Source organism: Medicago truncatula, chromosome 3 (assembly GCF_003473485.1).
Source record: "Medicago truncatula cultivar Jemalong A17 chromosome 3, MtrunA17r5.0-ANR, whole genome shotgun sequence".
Classification (NCBI taxonomy): Eukaryota; Viridiplantae; Streptophyta; class Magnoliopsida; order Fabales; family Fabaceae; genus Medicago; species Medicago truncatula.
The window spans coordinates 1,598,859-1,618,200 of NC_053044.1; the positions used below are offsets into that span (position 1 = coordinate 1,598,859).

Below are 19,342 nucleotides of genomic sequence, written 5' to 3' on the forward strand. Positions count from 1 at the left end.
CCTAATTTTCTTATTAACAAAAAAACAAACCCTACCTATTTTTTCTATCAAGAAAAAAACAAAATCAAAAATATCAAATCACAAAATCAAAATCGACGATCCATGTAACCCTAACAATTTCCCTAAAACTCCCAAACCCGCACTCACCGCGCGTTTGATCCACGTCCGCTCCAAAATCCTCGTTACATTAACCTCCACAAAAAAACACAAGTACAAAAAACCAAACTAGTTTCACTTTCAAAACACAAAGATCCACTCGCCATAACCTCGTAGAACTGTCTACATATATTTTTAAATTGCTAATATACCCCTCAATTCTTAACAAACATACACACTCTTCTTCTAGATCCCTCTCTTCTCTCTCTTTTATCCTCATTTTTATATTCTCTTCTTTCCTTCATTGTTCATATAACTACAATGAGTTCATCAAATAACTAACTCAACAAAACCATACCCTATTCTTTTTTCTTCATTGAAAATTGTTTTATTTATTATTCTTTTCTATCTCAAACACACACGCACATCTCTTCATTGTTTCAAATCTGAAAAAACCATGTTTCATCTTGCAATTTCATCACAAAGTAATCCATTTGTGATAATAAACAAACCAAATTTACATAAACATCACAAAAGACCAACCATAACATGTTCACAACATCACAAGAATTCAAGAAACTTCATTGAGAAACAATCTCAACAACCTACATTCATGGTTGACACACATAAAAATTTTGTTGTGAGAGAGAATAAGAAAAAGAAGGAAGAGGAGAAGAGTGTGTTTATTGAGAAAGAGGAGAATAAGAAGAAGAAGAAGGGTTCAAGTTCAAGTACTAGTGTAATTGGAGGGAAACAAATGCTTATATTGTGTGGATTTGGTTATTGGTTACAAGGGTTTAGATGTTTTCCTTGGCTTGCTCTTAATTTTCATATGGCTAGTAATCTCAATTTGGACCCTTCAATATTGCAACTTGTACAGTATTCTGCTAATCTTCCTATGGTGGCTAAACCACTCTATGGAATTCTTTCTGATGTTATCTATATTGGTGGTGCTCACAGAATCCCTTACATTATCACTGGAGGTATAAATTTAACCCCACATGGCTTTTGTTTTTTCTGTTAATGTGTTAAATACTCAAATGTTGTTAGTTCAGCATCATATTTACATTTTAATCTATGATGAGGCACATATATGACACGGTCACTAAACGCCAACACCGCTAATAATTTGAAAAAATCACACTATTCAGTGTAATTATAGGTGTCAGTGTCGTGTCAGTGTTCGACACGACACCGACACAGTTAATCCGAGGAGTGTCTGTGTTTCGTAGCAGTGATATTGAGATGTAGATATTGGTAATGGTAATAATTTGAAAAATGAAAGTGATTGAGCGTAAATCGGTAACCACATGTGTTGGTGTTGTGTACCTTTAATCTGAAGTGTCAGTTATATGAATTTAGAGCCTCTAAAGTGAGTAGTTAGGAAATCGAGAAAATCAAAGGTTGATATTGTAGCTACTTGTGATTTGTTATGCATGTGCATATAATATCAACCATTGATTTCTTTTACAAATAGATGATATTATTCACTTTACTCTCTTAAGTGAATATCTCACTTTAGTGGAGCTTTGTTCTAGTTACACATAAGATTTTAATACCATCAATTTTGGATCTTTAACCCTTATCTGTAACAAGCTGTGAGGTAACAACTCACAAGAATTGGAAAGTATATGCGGAGAAGGTAGAGAGGTTATAAGATAATAATAAGACCAAGCAGAGCAAGTGACTACTAATCTATCTAATTCATGTGTCATTTTTCACATCACATTAGAGCATAATCCATAATGCATGTGTGGTTAAGATGGTTCTAATTTGCGGCCACGGTTGCGGTTATGCTGCAAACTTTGATATTGCGACAAAATGCGGACCAATACAGCCGTAATTGCAGTTGTTGCGCCACTGTAGTGCCCTCTAAAACCTTTATATTACATTAGGGTTGTGAACCGCAACTGTTAACCTACTTCGGACCTGCAATTCCTTTTGTTTGGATCAGTCGGATCTGATTTTATGTTATTTTGTGTTTAGGTATTAAGTTAGATAACTCTTTTCATGTTAACATGTGGTATGTTCAATTGGCTTCTTTTTGTATTTTCAATTTCTACACGGAAACAAAACAAGTACCAGATTAATTTCCTTATGAATAAAATTTACCTTGGTTGAATAAAAATATTACTGTGGATTATAAGATTACAAAAGGATAGCATTCAAAAAGACATTAAGAAATGCAAGGTGGAACTCCTTTATTTGACTTGATATTTGTTTGCTGCGAGTTTCAATCAAAAAGAATTTCTCTTCTGAATGAGTTATCTTCTTTTATCCCATAAAATGAAACTTATTTGGTTCAATCTTCAGTTCTTTTGCAGATCTTTGCTTGGAATTATCTAGCATTCGTCCCTGCTGCACGTGAAGTGCTTACCGTCTTAGTTGCAGCTGTGCTTCTCAGTAACTTGGGAGCATCCATTACTGAAGTTGCAAAGGATGCTCTTGTAGCTGAGTACGGGAAGAAACACAAAATTGGCGGTCTACAATCATACGCGTTCATGGCATTAGCTGCAGGTGGAATCTTAGGCAACTTGGTCGGTGGTTATTTTCTACTGAAACTGCCTCCAAGAATCATGTTCATGATATTTTCATCCTTACTATCTCTACAACTAGCAATTTCTTTCTTAACAAGAGAGGATTCTTTAGGCATACCACAACCATCAACTCTAAATCTTGCAACACAATCCATCTCGGAAAATATCAGAAAACAAGCGTCGGATCTTTTTGTGGCTATCAGCGACAAAAGTATTTCTTACCCACTTTTATGGATCGTTGGATCAATTGCCACTGTTCCAATGCTTACAGGCTCCATATTTTGCTATCAGACACAGTGTCTAAATCTTGATCCTATGATCATCGGTTGGTCTCGAGTGATTGGTCAGTTGATGCTTCTTTCAGGAACCGTGCTTTATAACCGATATTGGAAAAAGTTTCCGATGAGAAACCTGATAGGCGCAGTGCAGATCCTTTACGCTTCATCGTTACTTCTTGATCTTGTTTTGGTTAGACAGATAAATCTTAAATTCGGAATTCCAAATGAGGTGTTTGCTCCTTGCTTTTCGGGTTTGGCGGAAGTTCTAGCACAGTTTAAACTCCTTCCTTTCTCGGTTCTATTCGCAAATTTATGTCCAAAGGGTTGTGAAGGATCTCTTACCTCTTTCCTTGCATCAACTTTGATCCTATCATCAATAGTTAGTGGCTTTTTCGGTGTTGGATTGGCCTCTTTGCTCGGCATTACATCTGGTGATTACTCAGGCTTGACTGTGGGAATTCTTATACAGTTTGTCGCAGCTTTACTACCTTTAAGATGGATCGGTTCGATACCTATGTCACAGTCTGATTCGGAGAAGCAAAGAAGAAAAAGTATGAGTAGAAGAGCGCGTAGAAACAGAAGAGTTGGAAAAGTCGTGATTGGTTCGATTAATGCCTATAGGCGCGAAAGGGAATGGGAATCGCAAAGGTGAAAATGATCAATTCTTACCTTTGTAGCTTTAATGATCATGCAAGGATGATTGGTGCTTAACATCTTTCGAAAATGATTCCTTATGCCATCGCTAGCTCACACGAATTGACTTCTGCTTCAAAGCTTAGGATTTTGCTTTGCTCTATGTTTGGATTCTTAACATGGAGCCAACACCTTGTGAATTGTCAAAGGTGGTTTTTGAGGAGAATGCTAACACGTGTCCTTAGGACATTGATTATGAAATCAAACGAGGTATTTTTGTATAGGAAAACAATGTATTTATTACATTGACCGGCGTTTTACTTGTATATTCAAGATAAATTTTCCTCCAATGTCGTTAAGACACTTGTTAATAAGACCGTTTGAATTTTAACAATCTACATCTTGATGCTTCCTTTGATATGTACTCTAGCTACTTTGGTACTTTGTTTTCATGTCCATATCAACAATAACCAAAGATTAACTGATCTCAAATATCCAACTCCCATTTGTCATAAGTTTACATGCACCATTTTATTGAATTCGTCTAATGAAAGTCTTCTTTTTGCATCTCCTTGAGCCTCCTCTTGTACACTAGGAAAAAGACTATTATAGCTAAAGTTATGCAGAAGTCAACAAAATTGAAGTCAACAATATTTTGCCTCAATCAGAGGAGAAATCCTAAGAAATAACTAGTTGAGTTCTTAAGAACTAAACATGTTTCACTTCACTATCTTAAGTCCACCAGAACTAAAGAAAAATTCATTGTACTTTCCAGCGCAAGTTGTAATGAATTTTCAAGTAAAATAATATATTCCTTCAAAAAAATTAAAATAATCTATGCTTGAGTTGAGTTCAACACATAGCAAAGAACATGCTAAGTTACAAAACGTAACCTTTTCTAACTATGAAGGAGGTTCTACCGTAATACTAAGTGTGATGTGCAACGATAGGAGCTGATCTATGAAGCCTAACGGATACGATACGATACGCATTGGATACCGGAAAATTTTAAAATTTAAGATACGATACGGTCATAATACTTTAATAAAAAAATAAATTTAAACTACATATTAAAACTCAAATTACAAACAATGGGGGGCTAAAACTCAAGCAAAAAAATAGGCTCAAAACCTAAACCAAACAGACATAGAACAACGACAAGGTACAATAAAATTGTCTTTACACGACAATTAACAATTACAACGTTCTCAAACAAACAAAAAGACACAAAATAAGTGACGAACAACAACAAAAATATAAATATAAGTAATAATGATAATAAAGAAAGTGACAACTAGTCAATTACATATATGATATATTCTAAAAAGAGAACACCATTACTTAGTCAATTACATATATTTTAAAAATAATAGAAACATCGTGTATCCGCGCGTATCAATTTTCCACCGTCTATCCTTCGTGTATCCCCGATGTATAGAAAAGTATTGGACAATTGATTTTTTTTTTTAAAAATAATAATTTAATTTCCGGATACTCTTCCGATATGTATCAGGGCATATCGAAAAGTATTGGACAATTGATTTTAAAAAAAAATTAATTTAATTTCCGGATACTCTTCCGATATGTATCAGGGCATATCGAGCAAGTATCGGTGCAGAATACGTATCGTAAACCGGTACATCATCCATTTTGAAGTGTTTGAGCTTCAAAAAGCTGATACATGCACTAACTTTATTTTATTTTGATGACATATTAATTTGTTTGTATTCTATGTATAATTTTGTTTCTTATAGAACTATAGTTGAAACAGATATATTCTCATGCTGTAATTGTATTTGTCAACTAGTTAGTTTATTATTACACTTATCTGACTGAAATTTTGTCAACTTTTACACAATGTTCTTATTGATACAATAAATTTAAGCATTCAAAAGCATTAAGTGATCAAATCATCTTGTAAAGTGACTCTACAAAAAAACTGTGTCGAAATAGAAGTTACTTGATCACTTCAAAGTAGCTGAACAATCAAACTAAAGCAGTAAGCATGATATTGCAGAAGATCACTGTAATGTCATGCTTTAGCAACAATGAAATAAAGAATCACATCCTTAGTATAATAAAGTTTATTGGACTTAAAAACCAATATCCTACAGAGGAAAACTAGTTAACCCTTTCAAGTTCAGTACTAAGTTACAAGATATGAGGTAGATGATAGATATCTTGGAGAGAAACCATCTCATTTAAGTATGAAATATATAACTCAAGGGCTTGTTCTAGAGGTAAAACGACATACATGAACCCGAAAATCACGGGTTCGAGCTCGATCTGCTAGTGTCTTTGGAGGGAAGTAATTAATATGGTCTTAGTTTAACTATGTCCACATTCTTAAAAAGTCAAAGAGATGGTTTATGGGCCTAATAAGATTTCTTGTAGGTTCAATAATTGGAAATTGCTCTTTAGGCACCCAGGATTTGCTCTCAGGCATCCTAAACTGACGAAGATACCTCTGACATCAGTTAACTACTGTTGCTAGGTTTAAGGTAGTTTATAGCCGTTCCCAACTACAACACTTAACTGTCACTCCTGATTTAATGATATATCAGGAAGCTCACTCGTACTACACATTATTCAGTGACCACTTTTCATACCTTATTCCATCCGAAAAGTTGATTTTTTTTTTCTTTGCAAAAATTGTGTGTATTTTTGAAATACGAAAAGTTGATTTTTTTTTCTTTGCAAAAAGTGCATCTCATGTATTTTTGAAAGTTGATTGTCCAACAAATCTATCATGTACATACTGAAAACTACACAAGAAAGAGGAAGAAATTGAGGAAGATGAGAAAGCAATTTCAGTAGATAGGACATAACACGTTCGTTCTTTCTTCATACTTTTTTGATTATTAATATACCGACATATTTTGTGTGATCGATAATGCACCGACGTATTTTTTAAGTTCGATAATGCATCGTCATTTTTGTGGTCAATATATTACTATAACATTATATAAATATATGTCTTTTATGTTTTATGTGGTGGATAAAACACCGAACTTTATTTTGTCAAAAAAAAAAAACCGAACTTTATGTGGATAATATTGCACTGTATTTTATATAAATATATGTCTCCAGTTAATATACAATTCATTTTATAGTTTCTTCATTTCATTTTGGATTGATATTTTCTCTTGTATCTACTTATGTCAAGGGAATCATGTCTCAGGATGAGAAAATTGAATGTTGTATAAGATATGAAGCTTTCAAGAGGATGACTAAGATTTTTTTAACCTCCACAGATAATTTGAAATGACTTGAAGACACAACTTTACTTATACATTGTTCATCTTAGTTTGATTTTGTAAGAATTGGTTAAACTCAATATAAAAATTAAATTTAATATTGGCTAGTCCAAATCAATTTTTTTTTATTTTTTAAAAGAAGTCCAAATCAACTTAGTTGGATATATTTCTAAACTTTGATTGAGTCCATTTTTTTTTAAAGATTGAGTCCATTTTTTAAATCATTAGTAGTGATAGTTACATTCACCCTAACAACCTCTTTTATAACACAATGTACTAACTTGAGAACAACTATTAAATGAGTTTGGTTCATGAACTTCACCTACGTTGGACTTTAAACAAACTAAAAACAATTTCAATACTATCCTCACATTTAGCGCAAACTCGAGTCCAATTTTCATACTGTAATTTTTAATCCAACTATAATACCGTTTAAATCTCATCCAAAAATCTATATGAAAAATCATGTGCATCAAAACATTAGAAGAAACAACTATTAGAGATTCTCGTGAGCATAGCTTAGCTGATTTGGACAATTATCAGAGTAAGGTCATGATGCCTCCCACCGTCATAAATTTTGAGATGGGATTACAATTACTACTTTTTAAGTTTGCTAGAAAAGCTCTTGCATTTGTTTAGATTTAAATATCAATTTCAAATTTCTTTTGCTATTAAATCTCACCCTAAAAAATAGTTCAAATGGTGAAAGTGTCCAAATAGTACATTTTATACATCTAATTACTTCGGTAATGTCAGACTGCATACAAACTACAAACAATTTTAAAAATAGAGTTCATGTAAAATGGTGAAATTTATCTAAATTTCATAGTTCATTAAAAAGTAGAGCTGTCAAAATGGGCAGCCCGACCCTAAACAGACTTCGGGCTTTATCGGGTCGGGCCAAAAAGCTCGGTTAAAAAACGGGCTTGAAATATACTACCCGAGACGGGCCGACCCTTATTAAAAATTATTATTTTTTTATATAAAAAAGTACTATAAAATACTCCTATAAATTTTTTTATAAATAATATTTTTAATATGTTTAAATAATGTCTAACATAAAAATAAATTGTAAACATTTTCGTACACTAGTCGTAAACTAATGTAGAATTTTTTAAGTAGGTTCATGGAGCATTCTAAAACTTGTCACCTAAAAGCTGCTAATACAATTCTAAGATACATCAGAGGCATAATTGATTATGGTGTGCTAATGCCTAATTTAGATTCTGATTGAGGAGGTGGTCTGGATGTTAAGAAGAGGTTATCTCTTCATGATTGGTGATTTGCCAAATCAATTTTCGACTTGTTATCGACAAGCAGTTCTATCAACTTCAAATGCATTCAGTTCTTCCAACATCATTTCAATCCACAATGATGCATAAAAATGGCGAGAAAAACAATTTTAAATAAATTAGATACGTTATGGTTATAATATTTATATATTCGATCTTTAAAATTATAAATAACGAAACGAGTAAATATAATTTTATTTTACATTTATATATGTTAATTCATTGAATTTTCACTTTTATTTTTTACTTTGATAATCAATTAAGTAAAGAATTGTTTGAAAAATATATATAATTTATAGAATTTTTTTTGTTATGCGGGCTAACGGGCTATCCGCGGCCGTTCGAGCTAGCCCTAAGGGGTACCGAACTTTTTAGGGCCGGACTAAAAAATCCTATTAAAATTCGATCTTAATATTTAAGACCCAAACCCTATAATTAATCGGGCTAAATGGGCCGGCCCGTACAACCCGATCCATTTTGATAGCTGTATTAAAAAGAGAGCATTACAATGAAGAATATTACCATTTTTTCTATCAAAATTTCCCCCTATTCCCAAACAAATTTAGTACTTTGGGGACAAATGCAGCTGGAAGGAACAAGTGTTAGGTTGGGTAGTAGGATTGAGTTGGATCATGGTCACCCCTTACTTTATTGTACCGACTCTTGTAATTATTTTTAAAAAATGTTGACGAATGTTTCTGAGATACTTTTTAAGATCTTTAAATGATAATTTTTTATAAAAATATATGTAATCAATATATTAAAAATTAAAATATTTAATTTTTTTATAAAATAATTTTTTTTTAAAATCTTTAAAGAGTACTCCGTAAACACTCGTTAATAAAACTCATTACTTTATATTCATGTCACATCATCTCTAAGAAAAAGCAGCCTAATTTACTGTTTTATTGTCTGTCATATATTGTCACTATTTTGACCATTGCTGCTTCTTCTTCTTCCAAATTCGTGTCGCCAGCTAGGATGTCCCTACCACTCTCCACACGTGCTTTCCCTGAGCCGATAGAAAACCATTATTAATAATTTGTTGTTAGTTAGAAAGGAGTTTTTGATGAGTCAAGTTCATCATTTTGTAAGTTTCTTCTGCAGCTTCTAGTTCTACATATAAATACAGTTGACGGCAAAAAGTGTGGCTTACTGTATTTGACTGTTTAGAAATATAAGAATTATTTAAAAATTTTTTTTTTGACCGATGATATCAATATTGTTAAATTGAACATCTTTTTTTTAATTTAAATTTAAAATTTCATAAGATACTATTTAAATTAGACGTGTTTCGATATTGGACATAAATCATATTTGACTTCAATAATATATCAACATATAATTATATTGAATTATGTGATTTTTTTTAAAATTATTATCGATGTCGATATGTCTGTGTTGTGTTGGTGTTCGTAGTAGTATTTGTGTTTTATTATGAGTGGGTTTAGGCCTTTCAATCATGTTTTAATAATTTTTTTAGGGGGATCATATTTTTATACTTAAAAGATGGGAAATTGAAGTTTTTAATAGAATTTTATGAGTGTGATCATTCTACATCATTGAATTATATTCACGTCATTTAAAATATGTTATATTATTTATTTTTAATAAAAAAACTATATAAAAAACTTTAAAATGGAGAAACCAATTTTGGAAATGTGTATAAATAGAGTGGGCAAATATGTAATTAAGCTTATATTATTCAAAGCAAGTAATGTAATTAGAGGAAAATGCTGTTAAATTTGTTGTTAGGAAAAAACGAGTTTGATAAAGTTCATATTTTTTTTAACGAAGCAAATCAATTTATTTCATAAGTTAAAAGATGATAAATACATGACGGTACATCATCATAAATGTTGGAGCTAAGATCAGATAAAACTACCCTCGTTAATTTAGGAGCGACTTTATTAGTTTGCCTCTTATTACACTCGGAGAATTTTGAAAACTATCCTAAAATAGCTGCCTACTCTGCATACATAAAACTATCAACCATTTGTCAAATAACAAAAGCCATCAACCTCACCAACAACAGTTTATTTACAATATAATTTATGTCCAACTCTTCATCCACCAAAGGGTTATGGACCCTTCATTTTCTGGCTTCTAAATCCTCTCTCTATTAAGTAGGCTTATCGCCTCCTCAAAAATTACTTGAAGGGTATCTTTGGTGACATGTCATGATGTTAGGATACACAGCTAACTTGAGTGTTGGAATCTCTCTTACCGGTACAACCCCACATTCTTTGGTTGTTACTTAAGAAGCTTTCACACCATCTTAGACCCAAGATACGAAATCTCAAGGATATATAAGACACTCCACCTTATAGACAGGTGCATTAGACGTGAGCACATATTATTGGTGGCTTTACATTAAACAAAATAATGCAACATATGTCAATACTTAGAGGCAGTTTAGATGTTTTAAAAAAGAAAAAAAAAACATGCTAACAAGTTGGACCATCCATAATCGTAGTCCACTGATAGAGATTCTTTAAATAGATCACACGTGTACACATCACTTATTTATAATTGTTTAATAAAAATATCTATTAAGAACTCAATAACTCCAATGTCAATACACTAATAAGAACTCTAATGAAAAATACTTAAATAGGTCTCACTAACTTTACATCATTATACAAAAATTATTTATTTATTAAATTATAAATTACCTCACAATATTAAATTAAAATCCTTAAAAAAAAGTATAAAATATTTATTTATTCGTATGAGCTTAAATTTCTGCAACATTTTAATAATTTGAAAATAAAAAAATTAACATTACAAATTTTACATTCCTTCGTTAAATAATAATAATAATAATAATAATAGTTTGCATGAATTACGTTTTATTTAAAATGATGACAAATAGGTAATATATTACTTCTGTTGCAAGTGTGACCAACTAGTACATATTTTATTACTTTTTTTAAACGTGAGACCTGCTAGTTGCCCATGAGAAAGATGGTCCTTATATAGTTGTATGTTGCTTAACATGGATTCATTTTTTCTTCCTCCAATGGGGAGTCCTTAACGAGGAGTGGTCTTTGTTAAGTAAGGACCTTCCATTGGAGATGTTTTAAGTACTCATAAAAAGAAATAGGGAAATATCGTCTTGAAAAGATAAGTGAAACACTTGACAATGTAGGATATGAATATATATTTTTTTATATAAAATCACCTTCATTTCATAAACAATATCCTAAAAATATTTATTCATGTGAATAAATCAGTTGATAGAGACATTACATTATACATGAGTTTATATTTAAACTTTTTTTAGGTTTATTTTTATAGGCCTCCAAGTGTATGACTATATGGCACAATAAAAAAAAAATATTGATATCACATAGACTTGTTGAGTATCAAAGTATTTCGCTAAGTTGTATAGCTAGGAAAGATTGAATGTTTTGAAGGTTTAATGATTTGGTTTCAGAAAATCTGCAACTATAAAAAGCGTTTTGAAATTATTAGATTTCATCACAATAAAAGACAAACCAAATCCCTATTCTTTCTATTGCTATAGAAAATCAAAGTTTGAAGGTGGGGTAAACTCATGTGACTAACGTCCTTCTCAATGCATGTTTTCCACTACTTTTCCATCAAGACTTTAACAAATACATGTTTTACACTATTTTTCCATATTTTTTCATATTCTCTTGACCTTAACCTTTAATTGGAAACTAGACCGACACCCAACCACTAATAAGTTCCAATGGCTTCTCCCGAAAGGATTCCACGGACCATGACATAAGTGCGAACGAACCTAAGGAGAAACACCAAAGAAGCCCATAACACAGAGCAAAGATGAACAACCAACAAGTTATGTGCCACATGAACACACAGACTAAAGGTGAACATCCAACATGGTCCATGACACAAACCTTCCAAGCACAAATGGACGACTGAGAAGTAGAAGCCAAACCATACAAACACAATCGGGCCCCAAAGCCCACACCATCAAACTCGATCAGCACATGAGTAGATGCTACCAAGGTTTTTTACCAAGGAACCACTTGCACAAAGAAAGTTTCACCCTATGCATCAGATGCTCGACGGAAAGAGATCCACCAACAAAGATTATATCATTGGGTGAGCTTTCAGGTTCTTCTATCTTGTCTACTCGACACTAGCTATGGGTCAAACCTAACAATATATGTCACACGTAACACATTAGTAGAAATAGATTCATGGCAAACCTATTAAACTTGATACATATTCAAAAAGGAAAATGCTATTTCCAGCGAAGGAAATGAATCAAGAATTTTTTCAGACACAGCTGACAAGTTTCAATTGCATGATTTATTTGTTCACTTCCTATTTTTCAGCCACACCTCCTTGAATTGTGGCAAATAGTGCATTGTGATTGGTTGCTCTTTATTCTTGAAGAATTCTTGATGTTATTTTTCTAGAGATATAACACTGCTCATTCTTCACAAAAAATGATACTTGTCGATCAATAAATTTTATTTTATTTTTTTTTGAAAAAACTATGTCATATCAATAACTATTGGATTTACGGATAGAACAATTATTAATAGGGCTCCATTCATTATAAATTGGAGGGTTAATAAAAAAATTAAAATTGTAGATACCGTATCATATAGTTAATTAGAAATTTAATTCAACGTTTAACATATCAAACTTAAATTATTCACATATGTATTTCAATCAAATTAGGACGGCTGAATTAACTTTCTTCTTACGGTCAACATCAACTATATTTTATTCATGAGGAGAGGGACAGAGACAATAGCTTCATTCATGCCTTCAATCAAAAAAGTTTCAAATTTGGTGAATGGAGAACACGCAAGACTGAGGTGGAAGCGTGTTACTGTTGTGTATGACTATACATCCTTAAAATTATTATTAAACTATTATATTTAACATTCATATATTTTAAAATTTCTCCTAAAAAACATTTATTGTAAAATTGGATTAAAAGCAAAAAGTTTTAAATAAAATAAATATATCATATACAAATTTAGGTAGGGACCGTTCATATAATAGAAGAGATAGTCAAAAATAAGTTATGTATGAAATATTAATACACTTTCAGGAACACCGAAGAAATCTATAATATAAGAGTGAGTATGTGGATCATCGCATTAAATTAAGGATTATGCTAGTTAACAAATGTTTTAATGATGTTTGTTAATGATTTTAAAAAAATAAACAATTGATAACTTTTATGTACAATCAAAAGTTGTTTTATAATGTTTCAATATGATGAATACATAACTTTTAAGATAAATTTTTCACTTTACATTTCGTGTCATAATGATACATGTTAGCATTTCCTTTAAATTAAAAGTAACCATATAATTGAGTTCTAGACAAATCATTATTACTCAAAATCTTAAGACAATATGCTTATATACGAGTCTTCTCACTTATACGTTGCTCAACATGTAATCTTTCATCTAATATGAATTTTTAACTCACCATAAACATTCTCTCCCTATAGTATTAAGACTCTGTGTCGTTGATTAAGGAATCATTCCCGCTCCTCCACAAAGTCGAATCAGACCTTGATACCGTTGTTAGGACTTCTGAGGTAGCCTACATCATTGGGATAAATCGTCACATTGTACTAAAAACAACCACACAAGTCGGCCATATAAATAAGTTGCACTAAACTCTTCATATATGATTAAGTCTTTCATGTGCTACCAAACTAATTAAATATGAAAAAGATTTGAATTCACTTTAGACGAATATACCTTTTCAAAATCAATAGGAGATTTTAGGCCAAATTACACTTTTGGTCCCTTAACTTAGTTCAACTGGCAAAAATGCCGAAATTGTTAGGTCGGATGTCATGATCGGGGTTCGAACCCCGGTACCTTCACTTGTGTGTGAGTTTATAATGGCTTTGCCATTTCGTCTATTTATAAAAAAAAAAAACTTAATTTAAATCATAAATTTGAAGCTAATAATAAACACAACCGCGGGATAATAACATCTATTAGAAAGAAGAAGGAAAAAAGTATAATAATATCAATATTATGGATCCTATTAAAGTGAACAACTCATGTGAAAAATTACATTTTACTCATTTTAGAGGATCAAAATTCCAATTTTATCATGTAAGTCATGTCTTACATATTCATAACCAATATTTTAACAACAGATAAAATCACACAATTACAACCGATTCAACTATAAACCGACACACTTCAATTATATTACCAATTCAATCACTATATATATACTTATTTATAAATTAAGAAAAAAAAAATATAAAAAGCACTTTTTAATTTAAGAATGAGGTGTATCTTCAATAGTCAACATTACAACCGCGAAAGAGGTTGTTTCCATGTAATGCACGTTAGGTGACTTCCAAACAGCCCTTATAAATACACATCTTCCTTCTCTTCTCCTCTCTTCTCTTTTCTTTCTCATTCCTAACTCTCATTATTATTGTTACTCTTTCTTCTTCTTATTCTTGGTATGTTAATGTTATTTTTCTTTCTCTTTCACTTTCTTTTCTTAGGTTTTTCATTTAACTCTCACACGTGCACATTCTCTCTCTCTCTCTCTGTCTGTCTTTCTTTTATTATCTCACCAAACATGTTTCTAATATTAACTCTTTCTTACATATTTCATTTTTTGTTTTTGTTTCCATTTGTTTGAAGATTCTTGAGAGATTTTAAACTTGCAATTGTGAGCTAAATATTTTGAAGTAGCTGGAGTTAAAGCTTGTATTAGGTAAGAATTCTTTCATGTTTCTTGTTCTTCTTTATTTGTTTTTTTTTTTTTTAGGAAATTCTTATGTATTTGTTGTTTTTTTTTTAAGATTCTTGAAACTTGGTTTCTTGCAATGTGCAATGTTTTTTGTTTGTTATTATTTTAATGGAGATTCCGTATATTTGTTGACTTTCTATTGTTTTGGTATTATACTTTTGTGTTTTGAACCTTTCGTGTTGCTTTCCTTTGCCTTTTACTAATGGTTATTATTCAATATTGCTGAATTTTTTTTCTTTATTCTTTTGTACTTTCTTTTGATTTGGTCATATTCTTGACCACTTTTTTTTTAATTATTTATTTATTTGGAACAAAACGTGCCTTTTTTTTAATAACTTATTTCATAGGGTAAAATGATTAGGTAGTTATGATGTTGAGCTAAGTGACTTCGAAGAAGTTTTAAATCGGAGGTTCAGGTTCGAACCCAAAAAACTAACATAATCACTAATTATCAACATTTGGTTATAAAAAGAAACCAATAATGTATGTGCATACCAAATTGTAATTTTTTTTTTCTTTTTCTTTTGTGTGAATCGAGTATCGTCTGCGTGAAATGGTAAACGTGTTGAAACTTGAAATATCGACTATTGATTTTCTCGGTTTAGTTTGAAATCACTATGATAGGAGACAAATCTTCTTTGCAATAATGGCTGAATCAGTTTTTTCAGTTTTTTATTCCCATGTTCTTTGTATAATTGTTTGTTGTCATGTCATGATCATGTGATGTAAAACTATTCTCAACCGTTCAATAACAAGTAAAATAATATTATAATAATAATCAAGAAATTGATTAAAAAAATCAGATTGTGAAGTTGACATCAATCTTCATTGGAAGTAGAAGTCTGCTAGAATTTATGGTCTAAAGAAGAATACTACCAAACAAAAGTTTGAAAAAGTTTATGTTATTTTTTATATCATGATGGCTATTTGAGATGGTAACATGACCAATTCTTCAACCTATTAAATTATGCATATGCAGAGTCAATATCAATTACAAAGTCCTAACTTATGAAACTGATATTTTAACTTTTCAATAGCTTCTAATAGTGACAAAAATGTTGTTTTTGTTTTGTTAAAAGTTTTGGTTTTGAAGTAGATATTTGGTACACATCAATTTTGTTCTAATTTAAGGTCTTACATTGTTGCAATCTTGTAAATTTCTCCGTAGATCTGGATCCAATGGACCTGAAGACAAATCATACTCCTCGCATTGCTGATACTGCAACCTTAACGAGGACAAGATCAAGGCTCGGTGCAGGCGCGCCTTCGAGTCTGTCATGCTCTCCTACAAATACTTCAACTTTTCTGCACGGTCCATCGCTAACGATTCCACGGAAGAAGATAGGAATTCTTGATGATGTTCGTTCTAATGGTTGGCTTGATGCAATGAGATCATCGTCTCCTACTCACAAGAAAATATCTATGGATATTGGTCATGGTGTTGCATCTTCTGAAGCTGATGCTGCTTATTTAACCTGGCTGGTATGAAACACATACTAGTACTAACTCTATGTAATTTGTTGTGGAAGTTCGGTTTGCGCAGTTTCCTTATTCGTTTCCTCTTTTATAATTTTTGCAGCTAGAGTTTCCATCAGCAATTGGGGCCTTCGAACAAATTACTAATCTTGCTAAAGGCAAGAAAATAGCACTGTTTCTTGATTACGATGGGACTCTTTCGCCAATTGTTGACAATCCTGAGCGTGCTTTCATGTCCGAAAACGTATGTAATATTTTGCAAAGGCGAATGCTTACAATAAATTTTCTAACTTTGTAAAAAGAGTGTGTTTCTAGCATTATTTTTCTTCTCTTGTTTTGATTTAACTGATTCTGATCATGTAACATCTGCAGATGCGTGCTGCGGTGAAAAATGTGGCAGAATATTTTCCAACTGCAATAATTAGCGGAAGAAGTCGTGAAAAGGTAGCTGAAGAATTCTACTATGAAATAAAACTGTTATCTTGTACTTCATTTTTCTCTTTTATGCTTACTAACACCTGCATATCGAGAAATGTAAATGACAAACTTCCATGTTTGTACTAGCTCAGTGGTAAGAGCTCGACCTTGTAACCTCAAGGGACAGAGTTCAAATCCCCTCTGGTACAGTTGAAAAAAGACCATTAGTGTCACTTTACTTGTAAAAAAATGTTCGTGTTAGGTTTTGATTCCAAACATTGTTGCACCTTATTTCTTCAGGTACATGAATTTGTTGGATTAACAGATCTCCATTATGCTGGTAGTCATGGAATGGACATAATTGGTCCTCTTAGACAGTCTATATCTGATAATCACCCTAACTGCATTAGGTCTACTGATAAGAAGGTACCAGTTTTTAATTCATCGTTTCTATCTAGCATATGTTTCTGATATTACTTCACTTTGTCTATCTAGTTCTAGAAGTATCTTTCTAAAGGGTCCCTATATTGATTTATAATCTTCTAAAATTACAGGGTAAGGAAGTTAATTTATTCCAACCTGCTGCTGAATTCCTGCCTATGATCGATGAGGTATGCATAACGTATATATGAAAAATACTTCAATTCAATCACCTATCAATTTTTATTCTAGATTGAAATACGTTGTTATCCTAGCCTGTGTAGCACCACCGGCATTTCACATCACAGGCCAGTCTGGTGTCCAACACCGACAGATGTATTTACATTGAAATATTTCATTTTCTCAAGTTATTATTGGTGTCAGCATGTCCTTCTTACTGTTAGTGCCGTGCTCGGCGTCTATGTTAGTGCTTCATAGATCATGACTGGCTCATGTTTATGCAGGTCCGTAAGTTGCTCACTGAGTCTACAAAAGACATCAAAGGAGCAAAAATTGAGAACAACAAGTTTTGTGTGTCTGTACATTATCGTAATGTAGAGGAGGAGGTACTGTCTACTACTCCATTCCTTCCTTTTTGGTTCTCGCTCATGTATAAAGTTGCATTGAACTTTGAAAACGACAAAAACATAGGAACAAATTTTTTATACATGAGCGAGAACCAATATTGTTTTGTCAATGAATCGGTAGTTTTTCTGCGTAAAATGATTTCATTTTTAACCAACTTATCACACATTTCATCATGGTTATTGTGTTGTTTCCTCTTAATTTAGTTTCACTTTCATATAATGTACAGAGTTGGGATTTGGTGGCTCAACGCGTTTTTGATATTATGAAGGACTATCCACATTTACGATTAACTCATGGTCGGAAGGTACTATTTCAGTTCTAGACCTAGAATTTTCTACTCATTTTACAAGAGACATAACTTGTTACAAAACTTTAGTAGTTTAGGTTCACTAATTTCCATGTTCCTTTTAAGAGACATATCTGTTATTCAACTTGGTAACATATGTTTACCGATAATGTTCAGGTTTTAGAGGTTCGACCAGTGATTGACTGGGATAAGGGAAAAGCTGTTACATTTTTGCTTGAATCACTTGGTGAGTTAATTTGTTGATTATGTAATGGTTAGTTTGCGTGTATTCAAGGATCAGAAATTTGTATTGCAGTAACTGACACTAGACATGTTTTCATTTAGGACTTAACGACGACGATGATGTGCTAGCTATATATATTGGTGATGATCGGACTGATGAAGATGCATTTAAGGTTATTATGATGCTATACTTAAATTGAATGTTCATTGATTTTTCTTTTCCTTACTTTATATAACTGATATAAAATGAACTGTAACAGGTTTTGAGTGAGGTTAATAAAGGCTTTGGAATCTTAGTCTCTTCCGCTCCTAAAGAAAGCAACGCGGTTTACTCTCTTTGTGATCCTTCAGAGGTAATTCTTATGGTTGTAATTTAGTTTATATGATTCCTTTGACAGTTTTGTTGCAATTTTGTACTTTGGAATAATGTTTGCATCATTAGGGCCTTGTTTGGATAAACAACTTATTTAAAGTCAAACTTGTGGCATATGCAGGTCATGGAATTTCTCAAGTCACTTGTGGTATGGAAATCAAGCTCTACAGTATAATGTATAGATGAGAATATACTCAACTATACTATATATTAAAGATAGATTCTGTTTTTGAGTTTGGTTCAGAAAATTTCAATTTTCAAGGGTTTCTTGGAGCAGATTTAAGCTCTGAAGAAGACCTCAAGATAGGAATAACATTTTCATTACTTAGTTTTTTTTTTGCTCAAAGCTCTTGTGGAAGCTGTAAATTCATGGCTCATGATTATTATATATCTCAGAAAGATTATCAAAATCTACCAAGGGGGGTTATTTTGTCCCTAGAAAAGAATACTCCTATTATTTAATTTATTTTCTTTCTGAATTATTGGATACTGCCCTTAACCAGCAAATGAAGGGAATTGTTCCTTTATTTTTTCCTTTCTATTTAAGGGAGAATTCTTATGTGTTCATTTTTTTATATGTAATTTGGAATTCGATGTCATTAATATATATTACCTATTTTATGTAATTTTGATTATCATTATGTGCTTCATGGTGCCTTGTTTCTTTTGTCCCTCACTCATATCTCTTGTTAGTAT

General features: G+C 31.9%; 2 protein-coding genes across 2 annotated transcripts; both read left to right on the top strand.

The window, feature by feature from the left end:
- Positions 1-321: 321 nt before the first annotated feature.
- On the top strand, positions 322-3,996 carry LOC11417814 (probable folate-biopterin transporter 9, chloroplastic). Its single transcript, XM_003598161.4, has 2 exons — positions 322-1,079; positions 2,410-3,996. Exons 1-2 carry the CDS (start codon positions 554-556, stop codon positions 3,561-3,563), a joined length of 1,680 nt encoding a protein of 559 aa, XP_003598209.1. The 5' UTR covers positions 322-553; the 3' UTR covers positions 3,564-3,996.
- A 10,393-nt stretch (positions 3,997-14,389) lies between these two features.
- On the top strand, positions 14,390-19,281 carry LOC11410522 (probable trehalose-phosphate phosphatase F). The gene is made up of 13 exons (XM_003598164.4): positions 14,390-14,547; positions 14,735-14,807; positions 16,012-16,325; positions 16,423-16,563; positions 16,692-16,763; positions 17,037-17,162; positions 17,291-17,347; positions 17,621-17,722; positions 17,971-18,048; positions 18,208-18,277; positions 18,376-18,446; positions 18,534-18,626; positions 18,768-19,281. The coding sequence occupies exons 3-13, from the start codon at positions 16,023-16,025 to the stop codon at positions 18,819-18,821; spliced, it is 1,167 nt and encodes a 388-aa protein (XP_003598212.1). The 5' UTR covers positions 14,390-14,547; positions 14,735-14,807; positions 16,012-16,022; the 3' UTR covers positions 18,822-19,281.
- The last annotated feature ends 61 nt before the right edge of the window (positions 19,282-19,342 follow it).